Source organism: Motacilla alba, chromosome Z (assembly GCF_015832195.1).
Source record: "Motacilla alba alba isolate MOTALB_02 chromosome Z, Motacilla_alba_V1.0_pri, whole genome shotgun sequence".
Taxonomy (NCBI): Eukaryota; Metazoa; Chordata; class Aves; order Passeriformes; family Motacillidae; genus Motacilla; species Motacilla alba.
The window spans coordinates 51,556,114-51,578,536 of record NC_052046.1 but is presented as its reverse complement, the minus strand read 5'-3'; the positions used below and the strand labels follow the sequence as shown (position 1 = coordinate 51,578,536).

The following is a 22,423-nucleotide window of genomic DNA, read 5'->3' as shown; positions in this document are numbered from 1 at the left end:
GAAGAGTGCATGCTGTAACAAAGTTAAGCTCATCAGGCATCCCCTGAAATAAAGCTCTATAGCAGGCAATTCTCAACTGCACTGAACTATGAGTTCAATGCTGGGAATTTCATATATACTTAAAGCAAGTTAGACTGAGATGCACCTTACAGACAAAAAAAATAATAATAATACATTTTAGAACAGATTGCTTAAAACATGTTAGTATACAAACCAAACAAATACCTCTTAATGTTGATCTGATGTCAGGAGATAAAGTACTGAAAACAAACAAGTTTTGGGACATTCACGTCTCTCTTAATAGAAGGAGACAGAATAAGGACAGTACTGAATTAATGGGGATATTATAAGTGTGAAGCGAAGTCAATTTCATTCCTAGTCAAGATATTTTTCTTTTTGGCAGACTACTAAAACCTCTATTAGAGATCTCTCTATGGTTTGGAATACCACTGAAGGAAAAAGAAGACAAAATAATCTATCAATTGAGTAAGGACACACATTTTTGCTGATGGATGTGTTTAAAAAAGCAACAGCACTCAGGGTTGCCTCCACTACCCACTGTCTTAAGTGAGTCTCTGAAATGATGAGGAAGTTCTTATCCATGATCTGTATCTAGTAAGTACAAAAATAAATACCTCTATCTAATTGCATTTAGATAACTTACTGTTTTTGTACTCTTATCCCATTAATATCTAAGTGCTTCCACTACTCTTGCATGCCAGTGTGAGATGAGGTGATTTGAACAATCAGGCCCATATTTGTACTAATTATTATGACAGAAAAAAGGCACACAAGCTGAACATAAAATGAAAAATGTTTCATTTCTCAAGTACTGAGAAAGGCTAACAAAGATCCTCAGAAGAGTTTCATAGTTGCTTGGAGAGAAAGAGGCTGAGACTCAAACTAGAATCAAGAGGCCAAGACCAGACAAGAGGCTGTCTGACCACTTCATAAGTTTATGGCTTCTACTGAAGAGGGTTATCCTGAGCTTTCTGAAGTAATTGAGAAGATTCCTATTGACTTTAGTATATTTTGGATCATATGCTATATCATATACATTACCTCTAAATCAAACAGAACTATTGTCTGTTACTTAACACTAATCTGGTCTTCTAAAACAAGCCATTCTCAAATTAACAAAAGCAAGCCTGGCTTACCTGTCATACCGTGGGTTTAAAGGAGAATGTTCACCATTAAATTTAGGACTGCTTCTAGAAATGGTACTTCCTGGTGAGGTATTTGCTAACCGCTGCAACAGATACATAGTAAATGCATTATAACTTTGATGAACGCAGAGGATTATATCTAGACGTGCTGAGGAAAAAAGTGTGCATCATCAAAATTACAAATTGGATGTATTTAATATATGTTTCTTTATATTTATTTATTTATTTATTTAGCTACTTATGTTTAGTTAAACCTCATACTTCACATATGACTGAGGGTCAGAAGGCTTATTACCTATAGCATTTAGGCTTGACCACTGCTTTTATACTGAACATACTAGACATGTTCAACTACAAAAGACAATAGAATTTCCAAGAGGATGATATCATTGACTACCTCAAAACTCTGACATCAAGATTTTGAAATGCTAAGCTTTTTATTTAGACCATGGCATGCTGACTACTGAAAAAAAGGGGAACTGTCACTAGCTGGGCTAGTTTCAGGAGAGCTACCTCCTAGTTCCTCAGAGAGATAGTTAAGGAAAAGTCTTGACTTATAGCATGTGACAAAAGTATTTTGTACATTCTGCTGTGCCTCCATACATTTATTCACTCTAAACAGCTTCCTCTGTCTTCCAGGTAATATACTCATTTATATTTCCAGGCATGACAGTAGGAAATGGTATCCATTGTAGCATCTGTAGTGAAGCTCTGGTAGCTTGTATCAACAAAAAGCACTCATGTTCACTGGTATGGAATACTGCAAACAGGCAGTGACCTGACCCCTATTGTCCTCCTTCCTGTCCAGTATTGCCTTTGTGGGCCCATAACTCTGGTCCCATCCTTCTAAAAAAGCTATCTGCTTTCCTCATGATGCCAAATCATTAGTTTTAAGAGTTTTAACAGGTTTCACAGGATTGCGAAATGACAGTGTAGAGTAGGTTTTTTCTTACTTTCAAGCCTTCCTTTCTCTAGCTTGGAGGATGTCAGGTGACATTTGCTACAAGAAACTCCAATGCAGCTCTGAGAGCCCAAAAGGGTCTGACTAAGGTCTCTATCAGTAGTCCATGCTATTCATTCTCCCAATGGCTTGCCCAGACAAAAGTTTGAGTTAGGTTAAGACCTTGCTATTAAAAAAGGGCAGTTTTCTGAGAAAGTGTGTTGTCAATGGTAGGACACGCCCATACAAAACAGAGATACATCCCTTTTAGCACAAGAGAAACTGTTGATTCATTCACCTCATTAAATATCACAGAATATTAAAAAAAAATAGTAGTTTTCCAAAGCACCTGGAAAGCAGCTATGCTCTAACAAAACTTCAATTTTTTAACAAAATGTAAGTTAAATCTAACAAAACTACACAGGAGTATTCCCACAGTGAGTCCACTGAAAAAAACCTCAATTTTCTCAGTACCCAGTGAGGTACCAGTTAAATGTGCTGTGTTGATTCTTATACTTTCTATGACAATGCAACAAAATCATAAATACATACCAATGATCTGTTGTACTTGCTGAAACTGTTTTCAAGTGCACTTCTTAAACCATCATTGCTGTCATGTAATTTTCTATTAGCTGATCTAACAAGGAAAAACAGTTTAATTTGCAGAACTCAAGAAAACATGAAAAAACTATGTAACTCCTCAAAAACAAAACTTTTCAAAATACTTATAAAAAACCCTTTTTTTTTTTAGCTAAACACTAAATAGTAACATGAAACTAGGAAAACGTTGACAGATACTCAAAAAAATTATCTGAAAAAATCACTGTGAATTTTTGGCTTCAGTGGCAGCCCAGGAAGCCCATTTTCATTTGTACAGCATGGTCTCTGGTCAGCTGAGTGGAAAAAAAGGTACTGTAGGAATGGTGACAAAAAAATAAAAAAAACCAACCCACACAACAAAACAACTAGTCCAGTCATTTCTGTACAAAATGATTACCCTGTAAATATTGCTGAGTTGATTCTGAAGACAAATATAATTAATCTGCTTAAAATAAAGAATTTGTTTAGAATAAAGATATTGAATAAAGATCTTAAATAAAGATATAAAAAAATCTATTCATTGTGACCCTTCTTGTGCACCTATTATATAATACTGCACACTCTTTCCAGACAACAGTAAGACAGGGAGTTTCTGGAGAAGCAAAGCCAATAGAAAAAGGAGCAAGGTAATTTTTATGATAGCATGGATAGACTCAAATCCCATTCAGCTTATCAGAAAGAAATGAAAGTTAGTGGGGATAAGAAAAGAAATGGAAAGAAACCAACTGTTAGTGGGTCAGTACCACAAGTAGAGTTAATACCACAGTAATATTTATGACAGTTGAGAACAACACATTTTTTGATAATTTAGGCCATTTCAGTATTTTCACTCAGAACTTTTCCCCAAATTTCAACCTGATCTTTTGCATACTTATCCCAAATATGGTGGGACAAAGTTTGATAATAAAAAACTGAATTTCTAAAAACTTACTGAAGTATTTCAATTTGTCTTTCCAGATTATCTCTGTCTTCAGTATACTCTCGGATAATTTCCAGATCCCTGGGAAAAAAACCCAAAAACAAACACCAAACTTTAATGAGCTTATACTTAACAGGACAGCTTTACATTTTCACCATATTGCCTTTGGCAGAGTTTACACTTATGCTGAAATATGCTGAGAGCAGTTTTATGCATAGATCATTTGGTGACTTCATTAATCTCTGCCATTATAACTCAACAAAGACTGTGAATGAAAAATGAAAGCTGTACAAAATAACCATAGAGACTGTCTCCTTTTCCCTTCAAATATAATTTGTATTATCTGACGATAACCACACAATGAAAGTGCCCTTTATGCTCCTTTAAAAGAGTAACTAGAACTAGCTTTCATTCATTTTAGAAAAACATATGGTTAAGATAGGCATGGAAGGCTTCCAAAACTATTTTCCATAAAATTCATACAGATCCTCATGTGAGTGCAAGCCTTGAAGAAAAAAAAATCCTGATGGTGTACTGTTGTTTTATTCCTAATAAAGTCCCACTAAAATCAATGGATATCATTGCAAGATTGAGAGAGTTTGCATCATAGCCAGAACTTGCTCTTTCAGAAACTTAACAAGAAAAATGAACAGCATTGATGACACAGTATCAAACATGTCCCTACCCTTTAAGGCAAATTTAGAAAATAACAGTTGCCAAATGCATACATAATGATTACATCAGAGAACAGATTTTGTTTTTTCCCTTGTGAAAATATTATCATGTAGAAGTAACTTACCTCTCAGTGTTCAAAGACTGATCTGCATACTCGCTTTTCAAGGTATCTAATTCACTCTGCAGAAAAGCTATATTTGTCTGCGCTTCTAAGAGATCTTTCTTAAGTCTCTGATTTTCCTTCAAAAAAGGAAGATAGATGTTAACTGTCATAGTCACCTCCACAAAATGTTGATATATTGTAACAATAGAATAAAAGCCATAGTTTTTAAAACCCGAAGTTACATAAAAATGAAACACTATAAAATTTAGCATAGAGAGGGAAAGAAAATGAAAGAAGGCTAAATCAACAGAGAAGTCATTAAATTATCATGCAAGAACCTCTTAACTTTTATTTTTCCATTCAATTACAAAAAATGGGACCACATCATCTCAAGCCATTTCTAAATGTCCTACATAGAATGTGTATACATTTAAACAGGTTCCACAAGTACAACATCTGTACTGTAGACACTAAAACTGAGGCTAAATTAATGTGATAATAATAATAATAATAATAATAATAATAATAATAATAATAATAATAATAATAATAATAATAATAATAATAATAATAATAATAATATTCCCTTACCAGCAACATATCATGTATCCTTTTTTTCAGTTCAGCTACATCTTCTCTGTGATTGACATACCTGGATTGCTCCTCCAGCTTAAGTATTAAAAAAATTCAAAATTAATATATTAATGTATCAGATCAATTATGATTGTTCTGATTTAAAAAAACCCACCTTATGGAAATCACAAAAAATAATCCTTAAAAGGTTTTACAGTTACTGAAATGTTTAAAATTTCAGAGTTTTTCCGAATGTACTAGCAGACAGCATTATTTCAAAAATCACTGGCTTTCTAGAAAATTGATATACATTTTGCACTCTTTAGGTATAAAATATTCATAACTAGTGACACAGAAGACAGCTGTTAAGACAGAAACAGAGATAAACACTAACTTTAAAAAAATATAAAAAAATTTTTACTACCACAGCTATGTAGTATGTGGACAAGAAGCTCTTGTGTTTCTTGTAAGAAATTTCCATTTCTACAAATGTTCTTCTAAGTGCAATTAAATACAAAACCCAAAAAATATACCCACTTTGCTTGCATTCTGGTAAAACTTACAGCAAAAACCAGGGTCAAATTAAACTCAAATTACAAAATATCCCAAAACATCATTCCTATCTGAAATTTTATTTTGTTTTATTACTAGGTATCAAATTACAAGAACAGATTGCAGTTGAGTTCTAAAAGGCACTATACGTAAATTACTGTATCTGGGTTGCCAATTCCATCCTTATTTATAGATTACAAATACTTAGTGGCAATATATTGGACTATTTCTAATGGACCAAATATAAGACTAGGTAACTGCAATGTTAATAACTTCATGGACCTCGAAAATTGTTAAGCTAGGTAAGAATTCAGGTAATAGCTGCTGCTCCCTTTCCTAAGTATTTCAACAAATTACACAGCATGAATACAAGAGCACACAACGACAACACAACCTAAAAGTTATCTGCAGTTGCCATTTACTAATACAAATTAAATTAGAAACCTACAGTTATGTTTACACATCTTGAGGGAGGCATTTCATAAGGTCAAGATCTCTTAAAACAGACTTCAACTCACTTACCTTTTTAAGTTTTTTTATTGTCACCTGAAGATCCCCAACTTCAGTGTCATACTGGCGCTTCAGCTCATTTAGTGCTTCTTCAGCTTTTTGCTTCTCCTGTAATATTTTCAATCTCATTAGAAGTTGAGACAGGTTTCAAATGTTTATCAAAAATTCATTCATCAGTTTGGAAAGTACATACTTTTTGCTTAGACAAGTGTGTCTTTCCATTCTGTCCCTTCCTTAAGATAGGTTCTGATTCTGTAATTGCAGTCCATTTCTAAAACACTCAACAGAAATGAAATGGTGGCATGAAAGCAAAGATATGGGTCCATTCAGTGTTCTTCATTCCTGATTCCTGTGCTTAACATTCTCAATGTCATTTACTTTTTTACTTCTGTTTTTCTTTTTAATTTTTTTCATTTGCAAGTGTTAGAACTTTAGAGGCCCATGCCAGTAAAAGGCAAGCAGATGACAGTATCTCTAGTTTTAGATAAATGGTACCATCCCAGGAACAGAGACAAGGGGGTGGTTTCACTGCTGTTTATTCAATGCCACCCACACCACCAGGATGATCTCAGCAGATGGAAATGGAAGCAGTGCCATCTTTTACCAGGGCACATGGCAGGGTGCCCTATGTTTAGAGATTGCACCAAGTACTGCCCATGGAGATGTTCAGTAGTGAATGTCCTTTTGTAGGTAAAATGCTCTCTTTCCCTTGTATATCTTACATTACTAATATTGTTGTGATTATTGCAGCCTTCCAGTAAACGGTAATTCTACTTTATGATTTCTCCCAGTTTCCTCTATTACTGGAAGGAGCAAAGGGGGTAAAAGGAGACAACAGGAGTTGGTTTAATTTTCTCACTGCGCTTGAAACCAGCACAAGTGCTCAGTCTAAATACCAATACCTGTATATAGTACTCAGTCTGAGTATCAAACCAATTTGTGCATCAACCACAATATGTGTGGTGTGATACTAACTGGTGTGTTTCACTCACTCCAGTCACTCCCCAGGGACTCCAGTTTCGCAACACAAGAAGTCAGAATACAGCACTGAGAAGTGGAGCCAATAAGACAGGTTGAGTTTTCACTTGGAAGAGGCAGGCATGGATTTTGGTTAGAATTCAGAATTAGAATTTCCTGTAGGTGACGCTGGCATGCAAGTGTTAAAACAGTAATCCAAGTAATCAATTTAAGTTGGATTCCCCTACCGTTGCCAACTGCATAGACCCTAAGTATTGTGTAACTTTTACTTCCCTTGAAGAAACAAAATACAGGATAGGCTCATGCAGAAGCAGGTGTCCCGGTGGCATGAGTGAGATCACTCTGACAAACAATAGCCTTGATTGCAGACATTAAGATTAATAGCTTAGTACATTCCCACAAAGTAAATAACTTAACATTTACACTCAGGGCGTTTTAGTAGGTGCGGTATGTGGAGCTAGGAGCTACAAGGAACACTGGGGAGTGAAAATGAAAAAAGCCTTGCGAGAAATAAGTTAACAGACCATCTTTCATACCTATGGCTAGATGCAAACGGTGATTGAGAATACAGACTAGATGCAGATAATACATAGAAGATCGACTTCTGCATAATGCCAGTACATAAGTGTAGATGTTCTCAGAGTAAGCAAACACACAAATCCCAGTCATCTTTTTAAAACAGTGAAAAAGGGTATTCAGTGTTTTTTTCAGTGATTCATCACTTTTTGAGACAGTCATTTTTCATAGAAAACGTATTCCTTTTCTAAACATTAACAACTTAGCTTCTCTGGAAGTGAAAATTTATCTCTACTAAGAGCTGCATTACCATTAGTTAAACATATTAAACCACACTTTTTTTTTGCAGGTGTGATATCTTTAAGATTTTTATGTTTTGTTTCTTGGAACACAATAGGCTTTTATGGTGTGGTAGGACTGTTTCCTCCTGTATAGGGAAAAAAGCTATTTGAAGTAAATCTATCAGAATACCATTTACCTTCACATATCAATTAGTGTGAACTACTTAAAATTAGCAAGTTGGCAGACAGCACTTTGTTACTTCTGGTTGTCCAAGTACCCTGGTGAAAGAACCCACAGCAAATATATATAGATGTTCAGTAAACCACGTGTCTGACCAAGCAATAATTATGCCCATAGTATGTAGCCATGATATTTTATGAAAATCCTTTTGTCAGGATTTTCTTCTCCTGAGAAGCTGAGAGGCCTCAGCTTCAAGATGTAAACAATTATTATCTGCTAGTGTGGAATGCAACAGGTGCTTCCTTGATTGGTCCATGTTGGATGTTTCTACTTAATAACCAATCAAGGATGCAGCTGCATCAGACTCTCTGAGAGTCACAAGCCTTTGTTATACATTCCATTCTATTCCTGTCTCGCCTTTCTGATGCATCTTTCTGTCTGTTCTTTTAGTATAGTTTTAGTGCGGCATTTTTAATATAAGATATATCATACTATAATAAACCAGCCTTCTGAAACACGCAGTCAAGATTTCTCCATCTCTCACCCTTGTCCTGGCTGCCCTGAAGACCACAATAGTATATTTTTTAATTAATGCATTTCTTATGCCCTCATTAAAACACTTTCACAAATCATATAAAGTTTGGCTTATCTTGAATGAATGTAGTAACAATTCAAAATGAACCAGGGAGCTGGTCTTGCTCCTTTGAATTATGCAGTCACATGTGGCTCTAATATATCTCTCCTTGGGTAAGAGAAGAGGATTTTTACTCCTTTTCATACAGACTGCAAGCAGGTTGAAACAACAGCTAAAATTGAGCAGATCAAAACAGAATTTCCCATTAAGTTTGAGGGGCCCAGACCCTCACACATTGCTATCACAGTTACCCTCTCTTAAGTCACTAAAATGTAGTTGCAGGAGAATGGAGGAAAGAAAGATCATTACTCCAGGCAGATATACAAAGCAGGACCAAATAATCAAAGCATTAAATTATACATAAATGATTTTACTAGGATAACTAAATTGCATTCTTTAGTGCTGACATATAATTTTCTCCAGTCCGTTTCCACTACTGGTCTCAGAAAAAAAGTCTTCTTGGCCAGGATGTTCCCACAAAAGGGAGAGACTTTTTTTTTCTTGGTTTATTACACCTATGCAGATATTATTCCTATTTAGGAAATCATTAAGATCATTCATTTTTTTATCTCCTATATAGCATTTTTTCATCCAGGCCCTGCCTACAGCAGCTTTGAGCCAGTCCATGAGGATCAAAACCATACACGGCCATCAATCCTGCTTAAGATCACTGAGAGTTCAGTAATTATAAAATGCTGTAAATATAAAACACTCACTTCCTTTTTAACTTTATGCTCTGCAGCCTGTATCCGTAGTTCCATCTCTTCTTCTAACTCACTGAGTTGAACTGCTGCTTTGTCCTGAGCTCTAAAATTTAGAAGAAAATATTCTCTTAGGAATTGCCCCTCAGCTTGAAAGAAACACTATGTGAAACACATCTGCCCACCTCAACTGAAACAAATTAGACAGAAAGACAGGGAAACACTTTAACATTGACCAGACCTTGAAACTGGTGTGGCTAGGAACATAAATCCCAAATTATTTTGAAGATACTGGCAAATTAGATTTTAAATAATAGCTGCAAGCTGATGATTAGCATTAAATATATCTGCATTTTTAAAATTAATTTACAAAGATGAAAGGTGCCCCTTGTTATCCTATGAAGAGACTTCAAAAGCAACTTGCATCACCCACACATACAAGATCTCTGTTCTGAGATAATCTGCTTGGTTTTGGCAGTTATGATGTGAGACTGACAGAGCCAAGTAGTTAAAACTGGTAAATACAGTCCTTCAAGCTCATGAAGCAAAAATAAGATTTCTAAAATGAAAGTATAAAGAACGTGTATGATAAAACTCAAAGCTGCAGCCAAGGAAGAGGAGCAAAAATGTTTTAAGGCATTTAACTAACAACAGAGTCTGCAAAAATTTGATCCAAAATTTATTGAAAGTATGAACAGCCAATCATTTGCAGGCCACTATATGTGCTTATGCACAAGGGTATGCACACTAACTTCAGAACTCAGTTTATGGAAATACTTTGCATGGCATATTATGTCATTAACTCTCAATAGTTTAATAAAAAAAAGCATGAGAAGAGAAATAAAAAAGAAACTGCAGAACTGAACTAGAAACTCAATTCACTATACCTTTTTACCGCTATGGCCAGAGTTTCCATCTCTGTGCTTTGAAGTTTGATCTCTTGGATGAAGTTCTTAATGACATGCTCATATGGCTGGATTAATCTTGGTTCTGCTATGTGTATGTTCTGATACAGAACACTGACCTGCTCTTGTCTGAAAAAGAGAGATATGAACATTTTAATGCACTTACTTGGAACAATGTTGTATTACAGGTTTGAAAAACTTATTACAAATTAAAAATATTCCCCTCTTTGCCAATTTTTAAAATTTACCAAGCTAGATACTGGCTTTCAACACTCAGTACAGCATGTCTAAATTCCTTAAATTATGTTTACCATTTCCACTTCTCCACTTTAATACAGCTACTGAAAAAAAAAGAAAAACAAACAAACAAACAAACTGCCTAATGAAGTCATTTTTTTACTTCTGCTCATAGAGTAGTGAAGAGAATGCCACTGGAGTAACCCATAATGTACATCAAGTTTCTTGATTGCTGTAATGTTAATCATAATCTGTGAAGAAACCTAAGATTGCAGGAGGTTGCTTAAGAACTGAAAACAGGTATGAATGCCAACTATTTAAGTTAAAAGGGAAGGAGGTAGAGGGAGGTGGGCTGCAAGCAAAATAAGAACGCAGCTCTTCAGTTTCACAGAAATTATTCTGGTCTATATCCAAATAAATTTGTCATTATAAGAAGTTAATTCTGTACATGACTCTCATGTGAAAAATGACAGATATATCTCTTAAAGAAGAAAGAAAGTATTTCTGTTGGTTTTAATTGTTAAAAGCTCTCCTGAAATTCATAGTGAAAAGTTGCCTCAATGCAGGAATAGTATATTCTGATTTCTCTTTAATCTAGACTAATTTACACAGATTGCATACTGTTCTAATTGTCAGAGCAAAGAACCTTTACAAGATAAAAAAAAAAAATCGCGTCAGAGCCAAATCACTATTACAAAGTCTACTACATAAATAGCACTGATTTCTGTTCATGATACTGGTACGTCATGCAAACCTTTGTTTTACATGTTAGGTTCCAACTCCTGGATTACATTAGGCAACACAGCAGAAAACATTCTGAAACAGAATTTAGCTGTCCTAAAGAAAACTGAATGTGACTGACATAGACTTTATGCTAGAACATGAACACCTATTCAATGACTTAGAAACCAAATGGAAAAAAGGAACAGAGAAGATGAAGTCTAGAAAGGTGGAGAAAACAGGCCAGTAATGAGGAAATCACATTATCAGAAGCAGAAATACAACCAGAAACAATGTTTTGCAAGTTCAAGTCTAACACCATACCTAACATCGCAAATACATGCCCTCTTTTTGCTGCTAACGAAAGCTTGAACTCCTTCAAGCTTTCGAAAACAATCCTCCTTGTTAGACAGCTAAAGTTTTCCTGTCTTCAGTAGAGGTAGCGCTACTTAATACCTTCACCATACACATGATATCACCAATTGTGCAATTCAACAAGTGTTCATTCTCTTCATTTTTTTCTCACTTCAAGCAATTCCACAGCTTTGATTATCAATGCTGCAGCACTCTGCTTCTTGTATGTGATTTCTCCACTGAAGGTGGAAGTACTTAAAACAGTACCGTAACTCTTACCATAGCTCAAATTCCCTTTTAAACAATTTAACAACTTCAGGACACTATGAACCATGTCTCCAGCTAAAAAGTTGACACTCATTTTGAGATAGAGAGAGACATAAAACCAGGACAAAGAGATAAAGATTTACTGATGCCTGAGAAATTTCTGTGGTTTTTGTCTTGCAAAGGATTTCCTTTACAAAAGCTAATCCTGTATTACCTGTATTTAGTGAGTTAAATATCTTCCAATGTATGTACACAATTTCTTTTTCAAAATGTATTCTAAAGAGAGTAATGTTGACGTTCACAAGCAGTAGCAATAGTGAACAGATTTATCTGATCATCAGATGCTACAAACTCTGCATAAATAATGCAACATTAAAGAACTCCTCAGATGTATATTTATTCAATTAATGATTTGCATTTAAAAAAACTGTTAAGGACCGCATCCAGCATCCACCCACCCAGAGGCCTGTAGTCAGTGGCATTCTCTGGGATCAATACTGGAACTGTCTTGTTCAACTTGTTTATCAGTGACCCAGATGAAGGGATAGAATGTATCCTCAGCAAGTTTGCCGATGGCACTAAACTGAGGGAGCAGTGATCCACCTGAAGGCTCTGCTGCCATTCTGTGGGACGTTGATAGGCTGGAGAGCTGGGCAGAGAAACTTAATGAGTTCAACAAGGGCAGGTGTCGGGTCCTGCTCCTGGGCAGGAACAGCCCCAAGAGCCAGCACAGGCCAGGGGTTGTTCCTACAGAGCAGCTCTGTGGAGAAGGACCTGAGACTCCTGGTGGATCACAAGCTGTCCATGAGCTGGCAGTGCCCCTGAGGCCAGGAGGGCCAAGGGTATCCCGGGGTGCATCAGGAAGAGCATGGCCAGAAGGTTGAGGGAGTTGTGCCTCCACCCTCGTGAGGCCTCATCTGGAGCGCTGTGTCCAGTTCTGCTCCTCGCTAAAAGAGAAACAAGGAGCTGCTGGAGAGGGTCCAGCAGAGGGGCACAAAGATAATTTGTGGTCTGAAGCATCCCTCTTATGAGGAGAGACTGCAGGAACTGGGCCTGCTTAGTCAGGAGAAGACTGAGAGGGGATCTCATTAACACATATAAATATCTCATTAACACATATCAATATCTGAAAGGTGGGTGCCAAAAGGATGGTGCCAGATTCTTTTCAGTGGTGCCCATCAACAGGACAAAGAGCAAAGGCTCTAAACTAAAACAGAGACAGTTTCACCTCAATATGAGGAAAAGTCTCTTTGACATTGAGGCTGGCAGAGCACTGGAAGAGGCTGCCCAAAGATATTGTGGCGTCTCCCTCTCTGGAGACATTCAGAATACACCTGGCCAGATTCCTGTGTAACCTGCTCTTAGCTGACCCAGCTTTGGCAGGGAGGTTGGACTGGAAGATCTCCAAAGGCTCCTTCCAATCATAACTACTCTGTGGTTCTTTTTGAAGTATGTGCAAAACTGAGATCAGTTAGTTAGAGCATGGTGATAACAACACCAGGTTGTGGGTCCAATACCTGTATGGGCCATTCACTTAAGAGTTGGCCTTCATGATCCTTGTTGGTCTTTTCCAACTCAGAATATTCTGTGATCTGGAAATACACATGCCTGAACTTAGGCTAGAAATCAGTAGGCCTGTGATGCTGACCCTCTGCCACACAGCTAAGTCTGCCTTAAGATGCAGTTGTCAGAAACCCAAAGTAGTTACTGTGAGGTTTTATTCTCCCTCTGGGATTAAAAAAATTTTGTATTTCATATCCCTTTTTAGCCCAATGACCAGCTACCACCCAGCTGGATTCAAAACATTTCAGTAACACACTTTTAAGAAACAGTACTTAGGCTTAAGAAGTATCCATACCCAACATCCATACAAACACAACCAGGAAGGAGTCCGGAAAGATCACAGCTGGTCACTGAAACTCTCAATGATACTTGTATGAGTGCTTCTACAGCAACAATACAGGATGCCTCAATTAAAAAGCATCACAACTACTACATCAACCAAAAAAAAAAAAAATCATAAAAAAACCACCAAACACAACAACAAAATCAAAGTCATGCAACAAAATTAGCAGGATTACTTAACCACCTATGGTTTAGGAAGATGTAATACAACTTTCATGATCTGGAAAGACTGTCAGTGATTTAGTCACTCAAAATATCCATGATGAAGGTAGGTAGTGGCAATTATATGGACTCTGTATCAACATGCAGTTAGTATTTGAAGATTATTTGTTCCAAATTGCCATTTTTATATTTTTAATCATTCCTCTGTTTTCACATGCTTTGGTGACTATCAGTGACACCGCTGCAGCAGGGCAGATTAGCTGCAATGAATATTGCCCAATTTGTTCGTTGTCACGTCTTCTTGAATACATGCTATTTCTTTCTGCAAATTCATTAGTTATTCAAAATTAATTATCAAAGAAGATTTTACAAATGTATTTCACCAAGCTGACTTGAACTCTATATAGTTTGTTTTGCTAGACAAAATGTTTCAGCAAAATTAATCTCAAATGCTTGGACTTGCTCTTCAAAACTGGTTTTCCTTGAAATCCTAATTTTTTTTCAGTGTATTTACGTGCACATCTGTAAATTCCACACTAACACAACTGTGTTAGTGTGGAGCTTAAAGGTATTCATAAAAACTAATGCATAGAAAGAGCACTTTCTAATATATAGCATGAAAGTTTGTCACTTTGTTCATCTGGCATTATGGTTATACTACTCATCATGCATGTATTTATTTCTGTTGCTTCTGCAAAGAGCAGACACCAAACACTAGGAATCCACAAAAAGTATAGCATTGTGGCCAAGGGCTACTTTGTCTTTACCTTACCTCATCTCAAAGGTTTTATAACATAAACCATCTGTAAAATTAGTACTTAGTAAGAGTAATTAGTCAATATTTGCACAGCTTCACATGAGTTAACTTAAGCAAAGTTACAGTATTCACACGGTTTCAGAGAGTTCCTGCAAGAACTGCATAAAGAAAATAAAACTGCTCTGATTATAATGCAATTTCTAATATGATAGATTTAAAATACTATGGTTGAATAGAAGAGGAGAAGAAGGGAGGCAGGGAGACGACCCACACCAAAAAACCCACAACACTGATTTTGGGGATATCAGATATTTAAATTATATGAGTAATAATCTCCTTTAATCCACACAGCTATATTAATTCTTATCAGTTCACAGTATTATTTCTGGTTAGCTGATTTTACAGCGACCATTTGCCTCATAATCCACACTCTGAATGCAGTTCAGAGAAAGATGATGGAATTTTTCAACTAATATTAGCTCCAAAGTTGCTCAGTATCTTACATGTGCTCCCTGTGTAGTCGCCAGAAAAAATACACTGTATTACACAGGCCACCCAGTCTGACCCTAAAGGCAGTACTTGGTTTTAGAACACTAATCTTGGTTTTTCTACACTTTCTACTGTAGGTCAGCTGGTAAAATTACTCTGATCACTTTTAGAAGTTCTGTTCTAGTATGGACATGAGATGAAGCACAAGGTGGTCTGAGCTGGGAAGGTCTGAGCTGGGCAGTCAGAACAGAACAAAGCTCAAGCATTATGCATCTGATAACTGTTGTTACACTGGAGACCAACAGCCTATGTGTGCCTCCAAGAAATCAAGTAGTTTTTTCTGAAAAGCAGACACATTGGATGTGCCACTGTACCAGTCAGCAGAAAAGAACAACCAAATCCGAAACAGACTGGAAAGGATCTAACTTTGTCACAGCTGAGTGCCTAACACTTTCTCTAGACTGACTGTCTGAAGGAAAAATAGATTACACAGAACTTTACCATGGTGCAAAATTCAAAATATTTGTGAACTTGAAGCACTATGGGTTTTTTAAAACTACCTTTTATTTTTCTGTATCTGCCCCTTCAGAAACAGGCTGCATTAAAAGAAGATGATCAAATCAGTAACCCCCAGATGATACAGCCCAGCCAAGGACTGATTCCCAGAAGAAAGACTTTTAATGTTTCCAAGGCATGAATGCTGTTCCCTTAGAGGTGTGATTTAGAGCCAGTGGAGCAGCAGTGGAAAAGTCTGTGGGACATGCAGGGAAAGATTAAGTCTGTGGATAAGGAGAACACCTCAAAGATATTATGGCAAATGATCACATGATGATACCAGGAAAATAATCCAGGAAAATGAATGCTACAGTGCTTAAGTTAGTTGGCACATATGCTGTTTGGATTAAAGCAAAAATCAGAAAAGCAGTAAAACTTAAGGTAGCTCAGAAAGTCTTCTAGCTCATAGAAAGGCACATTTCCAGCAGAGCACATCTCTCAAACCCCTGTCATGATATGTACTAAAAGACAACATTACCGCAGAAGAGATCCCCTCTCCAGCATGGTGGCAAAAAAAAGGACATAGCATTTGGTTTTCTCCAGGATTTGCCTTTATCACATCTCCAGGGAACATGCTTTAACTTCCAAGGAAACCTCTCCAGTTCTGACATCATGGCTCCTCATCTCATGGAAGTAAACACAAATTGCTGACAAAAGTTAATACTGTGCTCTATATTGACTTTGGGGAAAATCCATCCTAATTTATGACAGCAAGAGCAAGACAGGTTTTGGATGGGTTTTTCATGTAGCAGAGCTTCTCTTCTTTGCTGTACTACAGTAGTATATCCCATGAGCATTGCCTGTTTTCAGTTTAAGTAGCTCACATTAAGAACAGCATGCTTTTCTCATTTTATCACATCCCCCAGATCCAAATTTTTTATACAGCTCCAGATGACATGACTTGGGGCACACTGTTATCATAATCACATTAAGAGACTTTGGAATTGTATGAGGCATAAAATCTCACAATCAGGCAGCACTGAAATCTGAGTCTGATGAATAGTCAGCTTGGCTGAAAGTACAAGGCACACAAATAAAACAAAGACTAAAAAGCAAAGCAATGGAGTATGAGGCCTCTTAGTGGCAGCAGATTTAACTTGAAACAGGGATACAAACTTCCTGCTTCAGATTTATCCACCCATTCATGCTCTAATTAATTTAGTTCATTTTCCAATAAGATTATCCAATTTGCCAAATATTGCACAGAAGTTGCCTGGTAGGGCTTAGTCGTTTTGACAGTCCCAAGCCTTTGTTCTTCCTGACTAAAGTCTTTGACATTGAAATTTAAAAATCTGTTTTCCGGGAAGTTTTTTTGCCTGTAATTTATATAGAGTGAAATGCCATAGCATTTTTAAGTACAGGATTTTTCTTGTAGTGTCAGAGGATGTTAGATTATTCCTTGCTCAAGCTGACGAATGGAAAGGATTGCCATTAGGGAGACATTCCCACACACTTAAAGGAAAAGATCTGTCTATTAGGAGCATGGAGGGAACCTTTTAGTCTTGCTACTGAAATTCAAACTGAGATTGGCCACAAGAAAGAATGCAATGTCCAGTAACACCATCAAGGGCTAAATATCTCCAGTGTGGCAGTGCACTGAAGCACTCACTGTCTGGACCACCAAAAAGGTAAGTTTCTTTTTTGTCCACTCCTGTACCATTGCAAATACTTCCTAGAAGAATAAACTAATGAACATGGCTGACTTCTCAATAAAACAGATCTCCAGCTGGCAATTCACTATAAATACATATAAACTAAAGGCACTGCATGACTCTATGTTTAATTACTCACTATTTCTGATTAAATGTAACAATGCAGAAGGGTAGCTGCATTTTAAATCAAATTAAAGACAAATCAAAACAGCAACAAGAAGGAAAAGAACAAACAACCCTCTGTACGATTCCACCTAAGTATGACTTCACACATTAGGTTATCAGCCCGCAAAGACCTTCCACCATTTTTTTTCCGAGAGGCAAATCACCCACCAAGCACAAGTAAAGGCTAAGGCAAACAATACTTTGACTCACAGTAACCACCTAACCAAGAAATCCAACTTAATTTAGTCAAAAAAATCTGTTCAAGTGAGGAGGAAAGCAGCAAGGCTGTAAAGAGACTCTAATGTGCCTCTGCCTGTTTAACTGCAAACAATAAAACTACAGCTTCAGCACAGACTTGAATCTTTTGAAGTATAATCTTAAAGGGCTGCGCAATTGTTAACACCAAACAGCAGAGATATGATCCATCCCATAATAATATTGCCTTTTGCAAAAAAGTAATTAAATACAAAGTATGCGTATTGTAATATATGCTTATTTTAGTAACTGGCAGTGTCTTGCATTAAATGCCTGCTACTACACTGAGGACTGGGGCAAGGTACAGAGCTGTTACTGGGTTTCACACCTCGTTATGGAGGGTATTTATGCTTTTTAAAAGTTCAGTCACAGAAACTGAACTTTCAGTTTCTGAAATGGAGACAGAACCATGTGGAAATTTTCCCTTTGATTTCCATGGGTATTCACTCAAGCTGAGGAGCGACAGAGACCACAGGTGTTTACTGTGGCATTTTCTCCCGACTTCAACCCTTACCTCACTACTTCCATTTGCTATGCCTTGTTTCTCTCTGTATAAACCCCAACAGCATCACAGCACTTGTGCCAGTGTCTTGGTAATCTCTGGCCACAAGGCAGAGCATTTTGAGGAACTGAACCCCAAAATTATCAAGATAAAAACTACACAACTGAGATAAAAAAAACATGGACTCCCAACTGCACTCATCTGGCTTTGAGGAGTTTCTCCTTTGTAATTACTTTTCTCACAGATGTCAATGTCACAACTAATCTATGAAGAGCAATAAATCCCAATATAAGAATGCCAACTCTTTTACAGCACTGAAGACTCAGGTGTGCTCCAAGTCCGTTCTAGTTTTCAAAGTACTGCCTTTTTCTGAATAAAAACTTGAAATGACAAACAACTAAAACAAAGTAAATAACTTAAACAAAAAGAAAAATATCTTTTTTGAACTCCAGCTTGTACTTCACTTGATTTTGTTATACTCTTCTGCTTAAGACTCCTCAAAGAATTTCAATTTATTAATTATTAATGTAAGTGGTCCTACTGATTTTAGTGGGACTACTCACATGGGGAAAAAACCTTACACAGACATTTCAACAAAAAAAGACATAGGCTACAAATGGAAAAAAAGTTGAGTTGTAGAACAGACCTGGTTCTATCACTTCAGGATGAGAGAGAAAAAAAACAAAGGGCACACTGTTTTTCAGTTGACAACACACATTTAATAAATACAGCCAACTGTGAAGGATATTCAAATCTGAACCTGAATAAGAAATATTTACATCAAACTACTGCCTACCTGATAGTATTTAACCATCAAAACTTAGTTGTTTTCAGTTTTTATGGAAAAGAACCATAACACAAATTACATTATGTCATGATGAATTCAGCAAAACTACCAGATGTGTCTGCATAGTGGAGCAAATTAAAGCTGTTCCCCCTCCTGTTATCCTTTTAGACAATCAGACTATACTGAAACTGCTGCTGCAAACAGTAACCAAGATACTGAAACGGAGCTGTTACCAAGAGGAGACAGATGCTTTCACAAGTTACCACTGTTCACGAGTCAGATTTTTTTTCAGTTCCCATTGAGTTTCTGACTTCAGGTTATTAACTGTGTCTGCAAGCTTTCAAACAGTCTTTTCCTCTTTAGAAAGTAAGTGTCTAACGAGGAAAGCACCATGAACAAATTAAAACCTGTACAAAAATACTGATCTGACTGAAATGGGGCAGTTCAGTAAGACTAAAGAGTATTACTCCAGAAAGAAAAAAAAAATTTACTCCGGATTTACAAATGACTAGTTGGTTAAGTAGCTGAAAAATTTTCTGAAGAAACTTTTCGCCTCATAATCCAAAATATTTTTAACGTTGCTGGAACCAAACTGGTATAGGTAGGAATTTAAAGAGCACTATATAGAAACAACATGGAGATATATTCACGTGCATGACTTTTTTAAACTCTCTTGACTAGCTGCCAAGTCCTGAAACTCAGATTACCTGTTTTCCATCATAAATTACAATTTTAAAATGAAGCAGAATCACTCTGTACTTTTTATGGGCAACATTTTCAAATTAATTTTGAGCACCTCAGCTTTCAGGCACATTCCTGAGAGTCACCAAAATGCATCTCTGTACATTGCAACCAGCCCGGTACTGGTTGTGACAGACCTGTGGTAAACGGATTTACTCTCCAACAAAGCTGCCATCAGCTGTCTTCAATTCATTGAGACCGGGGACAAAGACTCTCACAAACTTCAGTAAGCTCATCACATAGAGGGCCATATTAACCAACACGGTTAACGTGGAGGCAACGATGTTGCTGGTCAGCCTTTACCAGGAAAGGACTGACTGGGATGGAAGAAAAATGCTGGGGGCTGTCGGGGAACAACACCAGGAGAAAACTCTTGCGGAGCTGGCAGAACTTTACGTCTCGTGCGTTCTAGCAGCCAGACTTTCCCACGTGAGTCGCTGGCATAACATAGCAGAGGAAGCCAGGAGCGGCTGCACGCTGGAAGAACAACTCTGGAAACCACCCCAGCCGGGAAGCAGGTGTGCGGAGGTCTCTCTACACCTGCAGGCACGGGGGCGAGGGGTCAGGCTACTCGGCTGCTCCCCAGCCAGGATTGCATCAGCGCCGGCAGCGGCTCCGCCAGGAGAGCCGTTCCCGCCCCGCAGGACGGCAGGGCCAGTTCGGCAGCGGCGCGGCCGGGGTGCCCACAGCTCAGCCCGCCAACCCCGGGGCCGCGGACCAGCTTCCACCACCGGGGTCGGGGTGGGACGGAGCGGGCGGGTCCGGACCTTACCTGGGGATGTACCTCGCCTCGTCCCCGAGCCGCACCTCGAAGTCCTTCCAGGGCTGTTCCAGCCCCGCGGCGACCCAAACCGCTGACGCCTCTTCCTCCTCCATGTCCTCGCCCTCCGGCTCGCTGCCAGCGGGCTGCGGCCGCGTGGCGCCGCGGAAGCCACGGGCGAACTCCGGGAAGGTGATGGCCCCGTCGCGGTCGCTGTCGAGGCGCTGGAAGATGGCCTCGGCCTCGGCCGGCTGCACCCGCAGCTCGGCGCAGAGAGCAGCGAAGTCCTCCCGCTCGATGCGGCCCGAGCCGCTGGCGTCGCACGCCAGGAAGAGGGAGCGCAGGCGGGACAGCTCGTCCCCCACCACCTCGGGATCCATCGGCCAGCGCCGGCGGCGCGGAGACTCCGACCGCGGACAGAACGCGATGGGATGGCGCGGGCTGCTGCCCTACCTGCGGCTCAGTGGGGCGGGCCGGGTCCCGCTCCGCCCCGGCGCCCCGCGGGGCCGGGCACGGCCGGGAGGCGGAACGCAGGTGGCGGCTCCTGGCCGGGACAGGCCCCGGGCCGGGCTGCCGGCAGCCCCGGGACAGCAGGGCGGTCCCGAGCCGGCAGCGGCCCCACGGAGTGTAGGGGCAGGACGGTCCCCTCAGGCCCAGCATGTTGCGACAGGCACAGGTAACACAGACAGCAACGTAGTAAAAAAACATGTCTCACCCCCCTGCGGCACTCAAATGTGAGTCCTGATACTATGCGGTCACCGTGAGGTGTTAAAACTAACTTCCGTTTTCCAGCATAATAAAAATACTCTTCACTTTCATGGAAGACCCAGAAGCCACATGATGACACAAAATTTGAACAGATAAATTCTCTCTGGCACGAATAGTCTTGGAGTTACACCTTGTGGGTATGTGCTCACAGATCACCACCCGTGATTTAGAAATGTGGACTGTTAAAATACCATCTTAAACTGAAAATGTAAAAGCTGTATTCAAATGAATAAACCAGAGGAGACAGCTTTTCAGTCCTTTGTGAAGAACTAGTGTCTTTCTTGACAGAAGTCAAGATATTTTCCTTGTTGAAGTCAGATTCAAGACTCTGATTCCATTTGAATCTAAGGGATATTTTAAAATTATTATTTATTTTCCTACACTTATTCTTGTTAATGTCTATCTGCAAATGTAAATTGTGTTTTAACACAGTTGTGATAAACAGACTACAAGTCTAATGGTCAAAACAGCATTTCCTTATTGACCAAAATATGGCCTAATTATGTGACCTAGCAAAGCACAAATAGTCCATCTTACCTCACCTCAGAATAAAGCACATACTGTAAATGGGAACTATCACGTTTCTTTGCCTAAGATGTGGAATGCCCTCAAAGGGATTTTTTTTTTTCAGCTTTTGATTATTAACCCCTCAGGAGTAGGCAGATAGCCAACAGTCTTTCTCTAGACAATAAAGAGTTTCATAAAATGTTCCCCACACTTTAAGGAAATATAAGCAATTTAAATTTAAGTTTTAGCTTAAAAGTATGAGATAGCAGAAAGACTTAAATTTATGATTTTACACATTTTATTACATTTCCACCACACAATTGCAAAGCTACTACTAATAGTAAAGTGGCTCTTCATCAGTTTCTTAGTGTTTTAGTAAAACAGAATTAATTTAACAAAAGTATTCTTCCTGTTCTATGGTCTTTTATTTGTCCATCAAATTTTTATAACTAAAGTGTCTCATGGAGCCCTTAAGGGGTTGATGAAGGGTTATTTGTCCATCAAAAGAGAGAAACTGCTCTTGTATATACAACCCAGCTCTTATTATAGGAGCTGGGACATTTGGCTTTCAGAGCAGACAAGCTCATGAGGTGAACTGGAGCAGCC

The 22,423-nt window shown here is 38.4% G+C and overlaps 2 protein-coding genes across 2 annotated transcripts in view; one reads left to right on the top strand and one right to left on the bottom strand.

Annotated features, from left to right (window-relative positions):
• The window catches only part of RASEF (RAS and EF-hand domain containing), a 34,430-nt gene extending 13,380 nt beyond the window's left edge, over window positions 1–21,050 (bottom strand). Inside the window, exons 1-9 of the mRNA XM_038124993.1 lie at window positions 20,555–21,050; window positions 10,217–10,363; window positions 9,345–9,435; window positions 6,051–6,146; window positions 4,995–5,072; window positions 4,425–4,540; window positions 3,638–3,706; window positions 2,659–2,743; window positions 1,158–1,249 (exon numbers count right to left, since the gene is read on the bottom strand). Coding sequence (XP_037980921.1) covers window positions 1,158–1,249; window positions 2,659–2,743; window positions 3,638–3,706; window positions 4,425–4,540; window positions 4,995–5,072; window positions 6,051–6,146; window positions 9,345–9,435; window positions 10,217–10,363; window positions 20,555–20,922 — 1,142 coding nt within the window. The 5' untranslated portion in view covers window positions 20,923–21,050. The remainder of the gene's footprint in view (window positions 1–1,157; window positions 1,250–2,658; window positions 2,744–3,637; window positions 3,707–4,424; window positions 4,541–4,994; window positions 5,073–6,050; window positions 6,147–9,344; window positions 9,436–10,216; window positions 10,364–20,554) is intronic.
• Window positions 20,944–21,739, top strand: LOC119695827 (translation initiation factor IF-2-like). Its single transcript, XM_038124994.1, has 2 exons — window positions 20,944–21,218; window positions 21,335–21,739. The coding sequence occupies exons 1-2, from the start codon at window positions 20,969–20,971 to the stop codon at window positions 21,337–21,339; spliced, it is 255 nt and encodes an 84-aa protein (XP_037980922.1). The 5' UTR covers window positions 20,944–20,968; the 3' UTR covers window positions 21,340–21,739.
• The last annotated feature ends 684 nt before the right edge of the window (window positions 21,740–22,423 follow it).